Source organism: Manis pentadactyla, chromosome 3, assembly GCF_030020395.1.
Source record: "Manis pentadactyla isolate mManPen7 chromosome 3, mManPen7.hap1, whole genome shotgun sequence".
NCBI classification, from domain to species: domain Eukaryota; kingdom Metazoa; phylum Chordata; class Mammalia; order Pholidota; family Manidae; genus Manis; species Manis pentadactyla.
The window spans coordinates 41,311,096-41,324,140 of NC_080021.1; the positions used below are offsets into that span (position 1 = coordinate 41,311,096).

Here is a 13,045-nt window from a genome sequence, read left to right on the forward strand (position 1 = left end):
GAATTGCATATTTCTAATAATGATTAGTATATTGCTTTAATCTAAAGGAATAACACACAAGGAGTTAGAATAAAAGGGGATAAGACCTTAGGGGTATCAGTTTTAATACCTTTGAAAAAAAAAAGCACAATCGTCCAATTCCAAGATATACAATACAAAAAGGGAAGAACTTAAGTTTCAGTAAGAGAATTGTGAGAAGTCTTATTTTAACAACTTACAGGTAAAGAATGCCCTTCAATACTGAGTATTTTAAAGGCATCCTACTCTTCCAGAATCCAGAGGAAAAACAGAAGTTAAATACCAAGACACGTTGCAGGAGTGTTGAAACAAACAAGAAAAAGTTTTATTTTCAAAATACAGTCTTTAAAGATAAATTTGGTTTCCATTTTCCATATCTAGATGCATCCAACAAGATACAAAAACAACAAAAAAAAAACAACCAAACAAAGACCCACGACATTATGTACAGAGCTCTAAAATGAGCTGTGAATATCTACAAGAAACTAGTATATGCTCTTTGTGAAGGGATGTACTTGTTTGGCTTTCTACAGTTCTCAGTCCTCAAGAAGAGTTAACTCCCTGGAGCTGCAGGTGCGGCTGCAGCCAAGGAAGAGCTGGGGTTAGTGAAGGGTTGGGGGTGGGAGGCGTGGAGAGGTGTCTGGGGAGGGGAGCAGCGGCGGAAGGGGACAGTTCCTGGGCTTCTCTAGAAGTCCTGCCGCGGGGTGTGAGTCAGGCTGTGCCGCCGCAGATCACAGTTTCGCCTGAACACTTTGCCACACTGCTCGCAGCTGTAGGGCTTGATGTCTGTATGGGTGAGAAGGTGAGTTTTCAGATTACTTCTCTGATTAAAGGTTCTTCCACATGTGGGGCATTTGTGTGGAGATTCCTGTTCAGATGTGAAGCAAGCAAAGGATTAATCCTTCACACCACCACTGCACCCTTCTCAATAGTTTCTGTCTTTTCGGTATCACAAGCGTTAACTTAACACGCGCAAGACAACAAAAGAGGAGGCTTGCTGGAACAAATCTGTGCTCCTAATCCTTCCATCACGGAAACACACGCGCAGGCACACACCGAGGCCCGATTACACTGATAACCGCCTGTGACCACCGCGGTGGGCTCTGTGATTTCCAGCTCTTTACTTTTCATCACCGTGTCATAGGCAGGAAAAGGGGAAAGGAAAAACTCTAATCCTCTCTTAAGGAACAACATTCTCCCGGGTAATAAGGCTCCTCTTTACCGGAAAATTAAACTATTCCTCAATGTTCTGAAAACTACGAATTATGAGGCCCCTGGGAAAGACAGCCGTATGGGATTTCACCATGCCTCCATTATCAAAATTACCTTTATTTCCTCCCAAACACGAAAGCTTTTAAATGCAGGGCAAGTCGGATGAAAGAAAAATTCTATAATTAGGATTTAGAATAAAGAGAGTGTCCTGTTCCTTAAGAAAAATGTAAAAACGTTTTATATTTAAAAATATTAATTTTTTTGTATGAAAAAATTGAGTGCTGCTTTCCCCACTTAGAAAACTAGTCTAAAATAGAGCCTTTTTTTTTTACAAGAAAGTAACACCTTTTGTAAAGCAAAAATTATAAAACAAAACCAGTCAGCTCTTAAACAAGAAAATAACTTACCTGCATATGTAAAGTTTTGTGGACTGCTAGAGTTCTAGACTGACAAAATCCTTTCCCACACTCCTGACATTTGAAGGGTTTTTCTTTGGAATGGATATACCTGAAAATCAATATAAAGTTTCATTGAAATTATTTTACCACCACGGTGAGGAATTTCTTTTGACAGTTACTCAAAACAAAGTCGTGAAAGGACGAAAGAAATAGGATTCCCATTACTTATGTTTTTAGATAGTATTTTTTCACCCCTGTAATTGTTTATGGTTAACCTTAACTAACAGACTCTTCAGAACATTCACCGGACGCCGATTTTTATCTACACTTGAACGCCCTCTCTGGCGTATTCTGGAGCTTGAAGGCGTTCCCGTAGAGTCCTTATTGGCCTCCTCGGTTTTCTCTGGGATTTAAACTGGCCAAATCAGGATGTAAGGCAAGGCCGAGTTTAGGGGGACTAACTTTAGCAAATCCTTAACAGTCTCGGAGGATCCTACAGAAGTCCCACCATTGTGGAACTAGATGGAGTCGGGAAAGAAGATGTCCCCACCCCCACTCTTCGGGTTTTTACCGGATGAATACACTTATGTTGTAGTATTCTAAAATTGCCATTTATTAATGCAAAGTTTCATGTCGTAGAGGGGAGGTGGGGAGCTGTTTTCTAAATTCAGTGATCTCAAGAGCCTAGCAAATAAGTTTAAAAGAAAGGTCTCCGTGGCAGGCTCTGGGGTGCACCTGGGAGTGAGCAGGTTAAGAAGGGAGGGAACCCACTGGAGGGGTGGTGGGAGCAGATTCCCAGAAAGGATCTTAAGGCAGCCAGTGCCTCAGCTTTACCTGCCCCCCCTCCCAACAGCGACCGGGAGGAAACTGGGAAACTGGGAAACTGATCCTAGGACCTACGGGGCCAACCCACCAGATTTTAACTGTCTCAAGATAGGGACAAGTCCTCCCACTTCCCAAAAAGGAACGCTGAAGGGACCGGCTGAGGAAAAGGGTAAATGCTGCAGGTTGGCTGTAGGAGGCTGGGGAGGACTTTGGGGGATATATTCCAGTTCAGAGGGGATTGTAGTGACACTTGAAATGTCTATCAGACTTGGGAATCTAGATAGACTCGCCTTCCCCGCCCCCGGCCAAACTTCTTCCCCACTTCACCTGTGATCCCGCAGATGATCTTGCCTTCGGAAGGCCTTGTGGCAGATGTCACATGTGTACGGCCTCTCGTCCGTGTGGGTCCTCTCGTGGATGAGCAAGTTGTAGGATTTGGTGAAGTGTCTTCCACAAAACTTGCAGATAAACTCTTTTTTCGTTTTGGAGGGCAACCTCCCTCGGGAGGGCTTTCTGTCCGGAGTCAATTTACTAAGTCCGGACAAGGGGCTGCCCAGCCCCGGGCTCAGCTTGGTCAAGTCTCCCATCTTAGGGGGGTCCTCTTGCGTGGCGGCCACAGCCAAGTTGGCAAAGTCAAAACGAGGCCGGTCCTTGTGCAGAGCTGGGAGGACGTGGGCAATGGCTCCCTGCTTGGGGTGGAAGAGGTGGGTGGTAAAAGGCAGAGCCGGGAAGGGGAAGCGCGCGTCGACAAGGCCTTGCGCCGCCGCCATCTCGGTGATGGTGGAGCGGGTGATTTCGTGCACGTTGGGATACCCCAGCGTCCAGTGGTTCATGTGCATGGTCTGCACGGCGCTGAGACCGTACAGGCCCTGCAGGTGGTCCACCGCGGCGGGGAAGGTGTTCACGGCTTGCAGGAAGGAGTAATTGGTGAGCTGCAGCGACGGGTGGAGCGGGATGGGCGCCGGCAGGGCCTTGCTCCCCATTTTCCGGGGTGCTGGGGGGCAGAGGGAGCCGCCCCTTACTTCCAGGATTCAGAGGCAGGTGGTGTGGGGCTCCGGCGAAAACCCAGAGAGACAACGGCACACAGAGAAAACCCTAAAAATATCAGGGGGAAAGAGTCGTGACTATTATCCACCTTCCTTCTAGTCCTCCTCCCCACCCTACTCCAGGGCCCCCAAAATGAGTGGTGAGGGAACTATGTAGCGCCTGCCCCGTGAATCCTCACGGAGCTCGGCCCCGGGACCAAGGTGGCAGGCAGCGGAGGAAGTGGACCCCTGGCGAGCGAGGCGCCCTGGCAGCTCTTCTGTGCACGTCCGAAAAAGGTTGGTTCCGGACACACACACAGAGGAAGACCCGAACCCGGCGAGAAAGGGGCACGGGGCCTCCAGCAGAGGCGGCACCCAGTCCTGCCCACCCACTCCAACCCGGTCGGGCAAAGCTGGGTTAACCGTGACTGCCTGCGAAGCCAACGCCCACACGCCCGGGGCCGAGCCTCTGTCGTTGCGGCGCCGCGGAGCAACCGGGCAAGCAACGGGCTGTGGGTCGCACCCGAGGCTGGAAGGCTCGGTTCAGCCCCCAAGCCACTGCTACTAGCGCAGAGCCTCACGCAGGCTACCCGGTCCCACGGTCGCTCTTTTTGCAATTGCCCTGGTCACCCCGGGGGTACCGGAGCGCAGCCAGGGTGCGCTTCGCGCTCCTGAGCTGGAGGACGCTCGGAGAGGCCCGCCTCGCCCCGCGCTGACCTCGGAGGCTTTCTTTTCCTTTCCTCTGCCTCAGTCCCATTTATCAGCGGTGACGGGCAGCAGGAAAGAAAAGTGACACCTCAGGGGCAGGGTTCGGCCTGGAATCGCCCCCTCCTCCTTCCCTGGAGCCGTCCCCTCTCACCCCCAACCAAGATCCCTTCCAGATGGTTCAGTTCCCAGGAGGCGGGGGTGGGGTGTTGGAGGGGTGGGCGGAGAACGTCCCTGAGGCTGGAACCCCTTCTCCCAGACTGGGCGCCAAGCTCAGGAGGCGGACTGGCTTCCCTTCCGGCCTGGCACCCGGAGCGTCTCCTATACCAGGCAGGCCCCAGGACAAGGGAAGAGAGGGCTCCCTAGGGAGCAAAAGGGAAGGCGCTGCAAGGGAGCCACAGCAGGCTGGGCAGAGTGCGAAGACGACCTGGAGATGTGTGCGGCAGTGCTCTTGCCACCAGCAAGCCTGGCCCAAGGACTGCGGCCTGGGCCTAAGCGGGGCGCACTCACTCCCCTCTCTCTGGAACAGAGGGCTGGTTTCAGACCCAAGTTTCCTGGAGCACCTCACCTGCATTCAAGATGGGCCCACCTTCTCCCACTGCCAGCCCCTTTTATCAGTGGGTTCTGCCAGCTTGGCAGGTCTGGGCCTTGCCTCTGAGGGTGGCTCCCCAGGTGCACCCTCAACTAAGCGCCTTTTCCTGGAAAGGGGCAGGCAGGCCCATGTGAACCATCAACTTTTAAGCTTGGCTTTGGAACCCAACAGGAAGGTGGGAAAGTTTGTCCAGCCTTCCCTCTTCACCCACTCGTTTCAGCGCCTGAATTTTCTTCTCCAGTATTCTGTGAAGGGTTGCCCACGGCCCTATCTGAGGGCAGACTTATAGGGTTGCACTAATGACCCAGAGCTCTGGCAAGGCAGATTCTGGCTGCCTCAGTGAAGCCCACGCCTTCTTGTTCTCCTCCTTTTGGACTGCTCACAGACAGGGATTTATTAATGAACCGCTTCTGCCTGGTGGTATGCAGTCTGGGAGTTTAGGCCTGGAGTTAATGAGAGGTGTGTAACAGTCAGACGGTCTCAGTCAGACCACTCAACCAAAACTGTAAACTTCCATTAGCAACAAACTTTCCCACCACCAATCACAATACATTTTTGTTCAGTGGCAATCATCAAGCTCTCTCCTAGAGAGGTACAAAAAAAGGATTTTACTAACGGGATGGTTATCTTTCTGATGATTACCTCTTCTATTTAAAAAAGTACACCTTTATTTCCTTCTTTTTGCATAATGAGGATTTTCCAAAAGTTCAAAATATTATTTTCCCCCTAGTATTAAAAACTTCCGCTTCCATAGAGGAAACCAAAATTATTACTTGGGTACATCCCCAGACTAGATTTCTTAGAAATAAATAGAAGAGGCAAAGTATATCAAAGTGTGTAGGAGAGGAGGTTGTCGATTGAATGACATGCGACTTACGATTTCCATTCAAAATGCACAGAAAATAACTCTGCCATAAAGGTTTCATGTTAATTATGACAGCAGAAATTTGAGTGCCATCTTCCTTCTCTTTCCTCCAAATGGTTCATAACACAAAAATTAACGACCCTATTGTAATTCAGCTTCAAAGTATCACAAAGTGCTATTTTGTAGTGGGAGTTTGTTTAATTTGCAGGACTGACAGTTTCTTCATAGAGGAAGAGCAAACCATTGGGGACTTCTGAAACCCTTTACAAGCAGAACAACCCTATATAGCCACTAAACACGTTTGCCTTAAATAATTAAGAAGTTTAGATTTCCTGTGTTGCTGGAAATATATGTTCAAAAGATATTTGAAGTCAATGCAGAGATATAAAGTACTTTCGTTTTGTCTAGAGTGGGGCATGTGGTTCCCACACTCTGTTTCAGGCAATAACAGCGAATATCATCTTTTGTCATTTCTTTACCATCCTGTTTTGGACCACTGGTTACTTACAATTTTTCAAGTAAAGAAACAACCCAATGAAAAGACAAATGTTTTGGTGAAGCTGAGACTAGTTTTCTTTCATCAGTCTTCTTCACAGGAATTTCCAGGCATGTACATAAGTTTTCTACAATTTAGCTCACTTGCTGTCAAAAGTGAGATGTGTACATACTAATTTCAGCTCAGTGAAGCTTTCAAAACATTGGAGAAAAAAGTGTACGTGGTAATTTGATAAGGAGTCTCGCTGTTTGGCAATGGTGTTATTACTCTGAATTACCTAAAAATAATATACTGTACATCAGGGGCCATCGGCTAAAACTTGTGCGTTGGTGGGAGAGAAATGACTGATGGATCAACAGGCTCACTGAATTACAGCCGAAACAACGATGGAATTTTACATAAATTAGAACTCTGTAGTCCACGGAGATCATTTTAAAAAAATAAAATTAAAATGGCCAGACTCGATCAGGTGAACAGAGGAAAACGGCCGCGAAGTTCCTGCCCCTTCACAGCGCCTCTGCCTTCCCAAGGAGTTAATTAAATTAAGATGCCTTCCGCATAATCTGGGTTCTGTTTCTCTCTGCTCCCTCGCTCCCCCTGCGTGAGTAATTTTCTTGATCTGCTCTGGATTGCAGTTTGTTTAGCAAAAAAGTAGCTGTCTGCGCCGTTTCGCTCTGGGAAACCAGCCTCCTTTGTTCTCTGCTAACAGGTAGCGAGACAGATCCAGCGCTCCCTCCGCAAACACCTTTTTCTCTCTCCTTCCTACTGGAGCCATTTCTCGAGGGTCCAAGCGTTTAAATCCCGGGGAAACTTGCCTTCTGTCCCCTCCTCCAGGACTGCGGGGCGGGGGGATTATCAGAAGACCTGTGTAAGGTTGGAGAATTACCTAGGACTGAACTGTTACTTCCCTTGAAACGCGCTGCCTAGGCATGCACTGTGTGTCCTGACCCAAGTGCGGCTGCTCCCTGACGGGTGGACCACGAATACTATGGCAGCGTCAGAAACACCGTGGGGTTATGGGGTTTTATCTTAGCGTACGTCGATCCGCTTTTATAAGAAGCCTTGCTGAATGTTGGGATTAAATTTCTCAAAACAAAACTAAAAATAGTAAGTAAAAGTGTGTGTTTTGGGGTATAAACTGGAAGTGGCGTGCCTGAGATCGATAAAGTGAGAATACAATGCCCGGTGATTACATCCATATGATTTCTTTTTACAATTTCTGAACTTGTGGCATGCCGGACCAAGAATCTGAGCGCCCCCGGCACCCCCTTGCACCCTTTCTTCCTAACGGCAGCTACAACCACGTCTCAGAGCGGACACTCACCTCCCGCAGCAAGGTCCACCTGGGCAGCACCGCTCAGACCCGGTCGAGGCAGTGAGGCGTCCAGCTCAGAAAGGTCACTGAGTCCGCGCCGGGCAAACTTCTTTTTCTGCGCTGAGTGCCGGGAGTCGCACACATGATCTGGAGCACGACGAGCAGCAAAAACCAGAGCAGATCCTCGCCTTCGTCCGAGTCTGTGGACGCGGAATGTGTAAATATCCGGGGCGCTTGGAGCCAGCGCTCAGCGCCCTCCCGGAATCCGGCACCTCCGCGAGCCTCCTGCTGCCGACTTCGGGTGAAGTCGGAGCCTGCAGCCTCGCAGGGCCATCACCCTCCAAAGGCAAGCGCTGGAGCTCTGTCGCCGCCCGCGTCCCTCCCCTGGCTGCTCGCGGCCCGGAGTCCCGGGCTTTAGTAGCGGCCCCGCCTCCCCTTCGGGCGGGCGTCCTCGCGCCGCGCGGGGCTCGCTGCACCCTGGCTCCGCCCCCGCGCCCGGCGCCCGCTAATGGTCTACTCTGTTTACTTGTGTTTGGATAGCAACTGAATCTTAAAGGCATAGGTTTGCTGGAGGTTTCCCTGTTACAGACAGAGCTGAAGGTGACTCAGTTCAAAACACAGCGCCCACTCTCTTCTTTCTCGGTGCCACTTTTCCTTGTATTGCTAGAAACTAAACAACTGGTTCTCTGCCTTCCTAAGACTCGGCGGAGGAACCCCAAGGGCATTTTGTAGTTTTACTTGGAGCACTTGCTGAGTTAATTTCCACACGTTTAACATAACCATTTTCTTTGTAGGGTAAAATCGATCAGTTCTAGGTTGTATTCTTCAGCATATGTCACACTTTCCCCAACTTAAAATACAAAGTTGAGCATACTTTTAGTCCATTATGACTACACGTGTTGTCTGCTTTTGCCTGTTTTCAAAACGAAGATTGTTTATAGAGGTGACAATTGACTAATTTCATAATTACTACGAAGACATGTGGAATGTCCCAGGAGAAATTTCTTCCAATATTTAAGCTTTACCCAGCCAATGTATATTTCATAAGTAGTTAACCAACTTGCTTAAAGGGGTGGGCATCTGCAACCCATTGGCAAACAATAAAGAATCCATCTGGAATAGGTGAAGAACAATGATTTTTTTAATTTAGGAAAATACTATTTTAGCTTCTCAGAACATGTTCATCTTCATTCCCAGAAAAAAAAAGGAGTTATTGTACAGTCGCCAGGAAACTTAATCGACTTTGAAGTATAGTGATATATTTTTTCAGGTTCTTTTAGAGGTTTGGTCCTGTGTGAGTGTAATTGCAGAACGCACTTCATCTACTCTGGAAGTAGGGTGAGCAAGTGACAGAAAGGGAATGACACACACTTATTTTAAACAGTCTCTTTCCAGATGAGATCTGCGTGAGCAACACTGAGCAAAACGCCCTTCGTCCCAGACGAGTCGCTAGAAGGGATTTGGCGTTAGCCCCCAGCAAGTTCGCCCGTTGATGGGCACAGATCTTCTAAGCCAACTAAGCTCTACAATTAAAAAGTGTTCCTCAAAAAGATGGTTAGGGGTGTGAAGGTCCCAAAGGACAATTAAAATAATCTCAGTCGTGCGGGGAAGTGGATAAATATAAGAGAAAACTAAGAACTATCAAAAGATTAATAATGATTGAGGAGCCAGGCAGAAGCTACGAGATATTATTTTAAGATACAATTACTTCTATTTTATTTATGCCGAGGTAGTTGGAATTTTTCGTTCCTTTACTAAAACAGAATTTAGGGGCAGCAGATCTTTCCCCCCCCTTTCATTCCAATTTCAAATTCGCAAAGGTTAAAAAGTCAGCATGGAATGGAGACCTAAGTTTTTAATATCTTTGAGTACTTAACTGCTTCAAAGTGGATTTGACAAACAGTGTGGAAGTAACAGACTGCCCAAGGGTTCAGGGGTTCTATTTTTTTTTAAGTTTCCTCTAGTGGATTCTATGGGGGTGCTTTCATTTTAGCGCTCAGTCCTGAGATCCAGCTACGGGGATGCCTGTGGTCCCCTCTCTCTAACCGCCTCATTCCTTTCGCAGCTTTTCTCAATTTGGAGGATTTGGAGGGAACTTTCTCTTCTTTCAGACCCCCAGGACACGCACTCCCAGGTGGTGACCTGAAGAGTGTTCCTACACTTTGTATTTGCTCTTCAGAAAGTGGAGGCAACTCTCCGCGGCAGGCTTCACACCTTCCCACCATGTATGTGTATGTGTATGTGTGTATGTGTGTGTGTGTGTGTGCGCGCGCGCGCGCACGCGGATCCCCCTGCTTTTCCCTCGGGGGGATTTCCAACCACCCAAGAGCTGCGCCCTCGCTCCGCAAAACTCTAGAGCCCAGGTTTTTCCATAACATGTTTACCTCGCCCACCCCGGCCTCCGAAGTTCCACAGTGGAGTCCGGGTCAGGCCGCCTGAGCGTTGCGGTCCCTTGAAACGTAGGAAAGAGTAAGCGAACTCCGGGCTTTAGGGGAAGCCGAGTGGCGGGGCAGCGCCTCGGAAACCTTCAGGCTCCGCCACTGCAATGGACAGGTGCACGCCCCATGCCGAGAGTGAACCCGAGGCTCAGTGGGGCCCGGCAGCAGGGCTTCCCGGGAACACCTCTGCGTCCCCGCGGACGGGCCCTTGAGTTTCTCCAAGTTCAGTCCCGGCAAGCCCGGTTGCTCACGTTGCCATCTAGATCGCACGCATTGTGGGGGCCCACCCAGGAGCAGCCTCATCCGCTGGAGTTCCCGGGAGACAACACCCGGCACGGAAGAAAGGCCTTCGGGCCCACGCGAGCTGTGGGGTCTGGGTGTGCGGAAAGGCAAGTCCTGGAGCCTACAGCGGCCCAGCTGCGCCCGGGGGGCCGAGTCTCTGCGCAGCCGTCCCACTCTCCCTGCATCCTCCCCGAGCTGCGCTGCCGATTCACTCTGAGGTTTCCGCGCGCTGGGTCATCTGCTGTCCTCGCCGCTCAGGGCTTTCGACATCAAGGACGCTTCCAGGGAAATGGCTAACGTACTGAAGAGGGGCGCGCGAGCAGCCGCCGCCCAACTCGAACCGCCGAAAGTTTACTCCCCTGGAGGACGGGTTGAAGGCCGGGGAGAGGAAACGCGGAGGAGTTTAGAGGAGGAGGGGATCCGCAGCGTAGGCCCCCTTCCCCCTTGGCCCACCCAGGAAGCTGTTCCAGTTAAGCAGCGAACAGGTGTCAAACACAAGGCTTCCCGGGGGTTGACTCTGAGCTTCTCCCACCCTGATAGCGCGTGCGGACAGCCTAAAAACTTTTATCTTTTAAGACACAAATTATGCAAACCCCATCTTTTTTTCCAGGGATGCTAGCTGCCATTACTTCTGAGAACTCGCCTCCCTTTTCCCCAGTCTTTCTTTGCCTCTGAAGGGCGGGGATCTTTCTCATTTGAACTTGCCGCAATTTGCCCCTTTTCGCCGGAGCCCGGAGGAGTTGGGCGACCAGCTATTCTGTGGGCTCTTGCACTCCAGCCCTGGAGTAGTGGTGAGGACCCCCACGAAAACCTAGAAGAGGACCGCGGGCACTGGGCTCAGAACTGAGGATGCGGAGGCTGGGGCCAAAAGACTGTAAGAATTATATCTTTTAAAGAAGTTTGTTAAATCGACTCTCTGCCGAGAGATGGGATGGGAAAGCCCAGCCGTAGGCTGGAGCTCAGCGTACAGCGGGAAGAGCCGCAGCGCCCCCTAGAGGCAACAGCCCGGCACTACGTGGCGCGGGCGCCGGGGGCGGTCACCCTGGCGGCTGACTCCCGGGTGTGAGTGCCGGGGAACCAGAGACACCCCCCCCCCCACAGCCGCTGGGTTCCCCACGTTGTCCAGGGCCCCTCTGCCGCTGAGGAGGAATCGTGTGCGCCGCAGGGGTGCTGGGGAGAGGACCTGGGCCTGCTGTCAGGGCCAATAAGGAGCTCTACGCTTACTGCTGGGGCCTTTGTGAGCGCCCCAAGCGGTGGCCCCCTAGCGACTCCTCTGCTGATGGATTTTTCTAAAATGGATTTTCGGACTCCCGCTGCTGCTCTGGGAGGCTCTAATTTCCGAAGGGCAGGAGAAACACACCAGTTCTGACCCCAGCTCAAGGCGTTATCGGGCGGTCCGGTGCTGATTAGTTCAGAAACCAAGCCTCGGACATTGTCCCTGGAGGAGAGGCAGGAAAGTCTTCTCTGCGAACCGCCCTCGGAAGGGCTGCCCCACTCCCCACGACTTACGCCCTCAGCCTACTCCAGCGTTTGGAATCCTGTCGGGAATGGATTCCATGGCGGGCTGTGCTCTCCTTGACCTGAGGGCAGGAAGAGACGCGACGCTAGAGGCGCTGAGCGCGCGGTAGCCTTCCCGGCTGGGCTCCTGAGGGCCTCCCGCCGCCTCCAGCTGTCCAATTTCTCTGCCCAGCCTCCTCCTGAGTTGGGCCAGGCCGGAAAGCCACAGGCACCCGAGGCCTGCAGGGACAGCGTGAAGAGTGCATGCTTGCCTCAGTGGCACCCCCCCTCCCCGTGCCTGCGCCCCTCGCTCAGTCTCATTCTCCTGGAGGTCCCAGCGGGCTCCCTTCCAGCCCCCAGCCTGCAGGGCACCGAGTCGAGGGGAAGCGGGGGCAGCCTGCGGAGGCTGAAGACCGGATGGGAGGATTAGCTACGTGGCCATGGCCGGGGTGGGCAAGCCTGAGGCAGACCCTTCCACGAGGGGCCCATCGTGGTTTGGCTTTCCTGAGTGAGGTCGTCGACCGTCGCCGCAGCAAGGCCCAGACCGCACTTGAGGAGGCCCGGCGATCAGTCAGTCCCTCGCGGTCTCGTGCTACTGCTCTCACGCGGCCCCGCGTCTTCACGCCGCGCGGAGTCCCGCGAGGTCTCAGGTGGCAGGAGCCCGCAGCCGCCGCCGGCTGGCTCTGCACGTGCTGGGCGTGGTGTGGCTCGGCCGCAGGATGGCCCGCGTCCCTTGCCGAGGTTTGGACGCAGGCTCCACGACAGGGAGCATTTTCGGCTTCAGTGCTCCTAGCAAAGCGGATCTCCGGCAGTTTGCCTCACCAGAGAGAGCCGGGTCAAATCCTAGGCTCCTGCGTCAAAGGACAGTTTGCAATTCACGGTGCTTTTCTAACGTAGCCTTTGGGTGTCGGTGACTAAGACCTCAGCAGTGGGGGACAAGACCCAGGAACCTCCCAGGAGGGAGGGCCCTGAGGATGGTGCCCTTTGGGTGAGTCCACCTGCCTAGCGTGGGACTGTGCCAGCCCTTGCCTTCGGAAAAGATTGTCCTCAGAAAAGACTAAGGCAGAGTCTGCAAATCTATTTTAAATAGGCTTTCACTTAAAAAGAAATACTTAATTGCCAATGCTTAAACATTAGGAAAATTCAAGTGATAATCTTGATTTCCAGTGAGCTCCCATTCCTATGCGGCAGTGAGCTAGCTGGAGCTGAGCTGCGCTGCTCTCCGTTCTCTGCGGTCTCTCTCAAAAATACCGGGCCTTGGATTGCCTTGGAGTTTCCAATTCTCACTACAGAGATCGTTTCCTTGGGACTCTGGGATCCATCCAGAGTTACCGTTTAGAGCAGTAGTTCTTCAAGTGTGGTCCAATAGCATCGGCA

General features: G+C 51.5%; 1 protein-coding gene across 2 annotated transcripts; it reads right to left on the reverse strand.

Annotated features, from left to right (window-relative positions):
• Positions 1-319: 319 nt before the first annotated feature.
• On the reverse strand, positions 320-7,598 carry OSR2 (odd-skipped related transciption factor 2). 2 transcript variants are annotated; one of them, XM_036875970.2, is made up of 4 exons: positions 7,461-7,598; positions 2,781-3,548; positions 1,638-1,737; positions 320-804 (listed from the first exon to the last, which is right to left on the reverse strand). In XM_036875970.2, exons 2-4 carry the CDS (start codon positions 3,434-3,436, stop codon positions 730-732), a joined length of 831 nt encoding a protein of 276 aa, XP_036731865.1. In that variant the 5' UTR covers positions 3,437-3,548; positions 7,461-7,598; the 3' UTR covers positions 320-729. The 2 variants fall into 2 exon arrangements, with proteins under 2 accessions (XP_036731865.1, XP_036731856.1); XM_036875961.2 differs by having other exon boundaries at positions 320-886.
• Between the last annotated feature and the right edge of the window lie 5,447 nt (positions 7,599-13,045).

Bases quoted from the DNA above. Each gene is read 5' to 3' on its own strand.
- OSR2 (XM_036875961.2), bottom strand. From the start codon at position 3,436: ATGGGGAGCAAGGCCCTGCCGGCGCCCATCCCGCTCCACCCGTCGCTG. The intron at 1,738-2,780 runs GTGAAGTGGGGA...ATTGATTTTCAG, and splicing joins GATCATCTGCGGGATCACAG to GTATATCCATTCCAAAGAAA. The intron at 887-1,637 runs GTAAGTTATTTT...ACATCTGAACAG, and splicing joins ACAAAACTTTACATATGCAG to GAATCTCCACACAAATGCCC.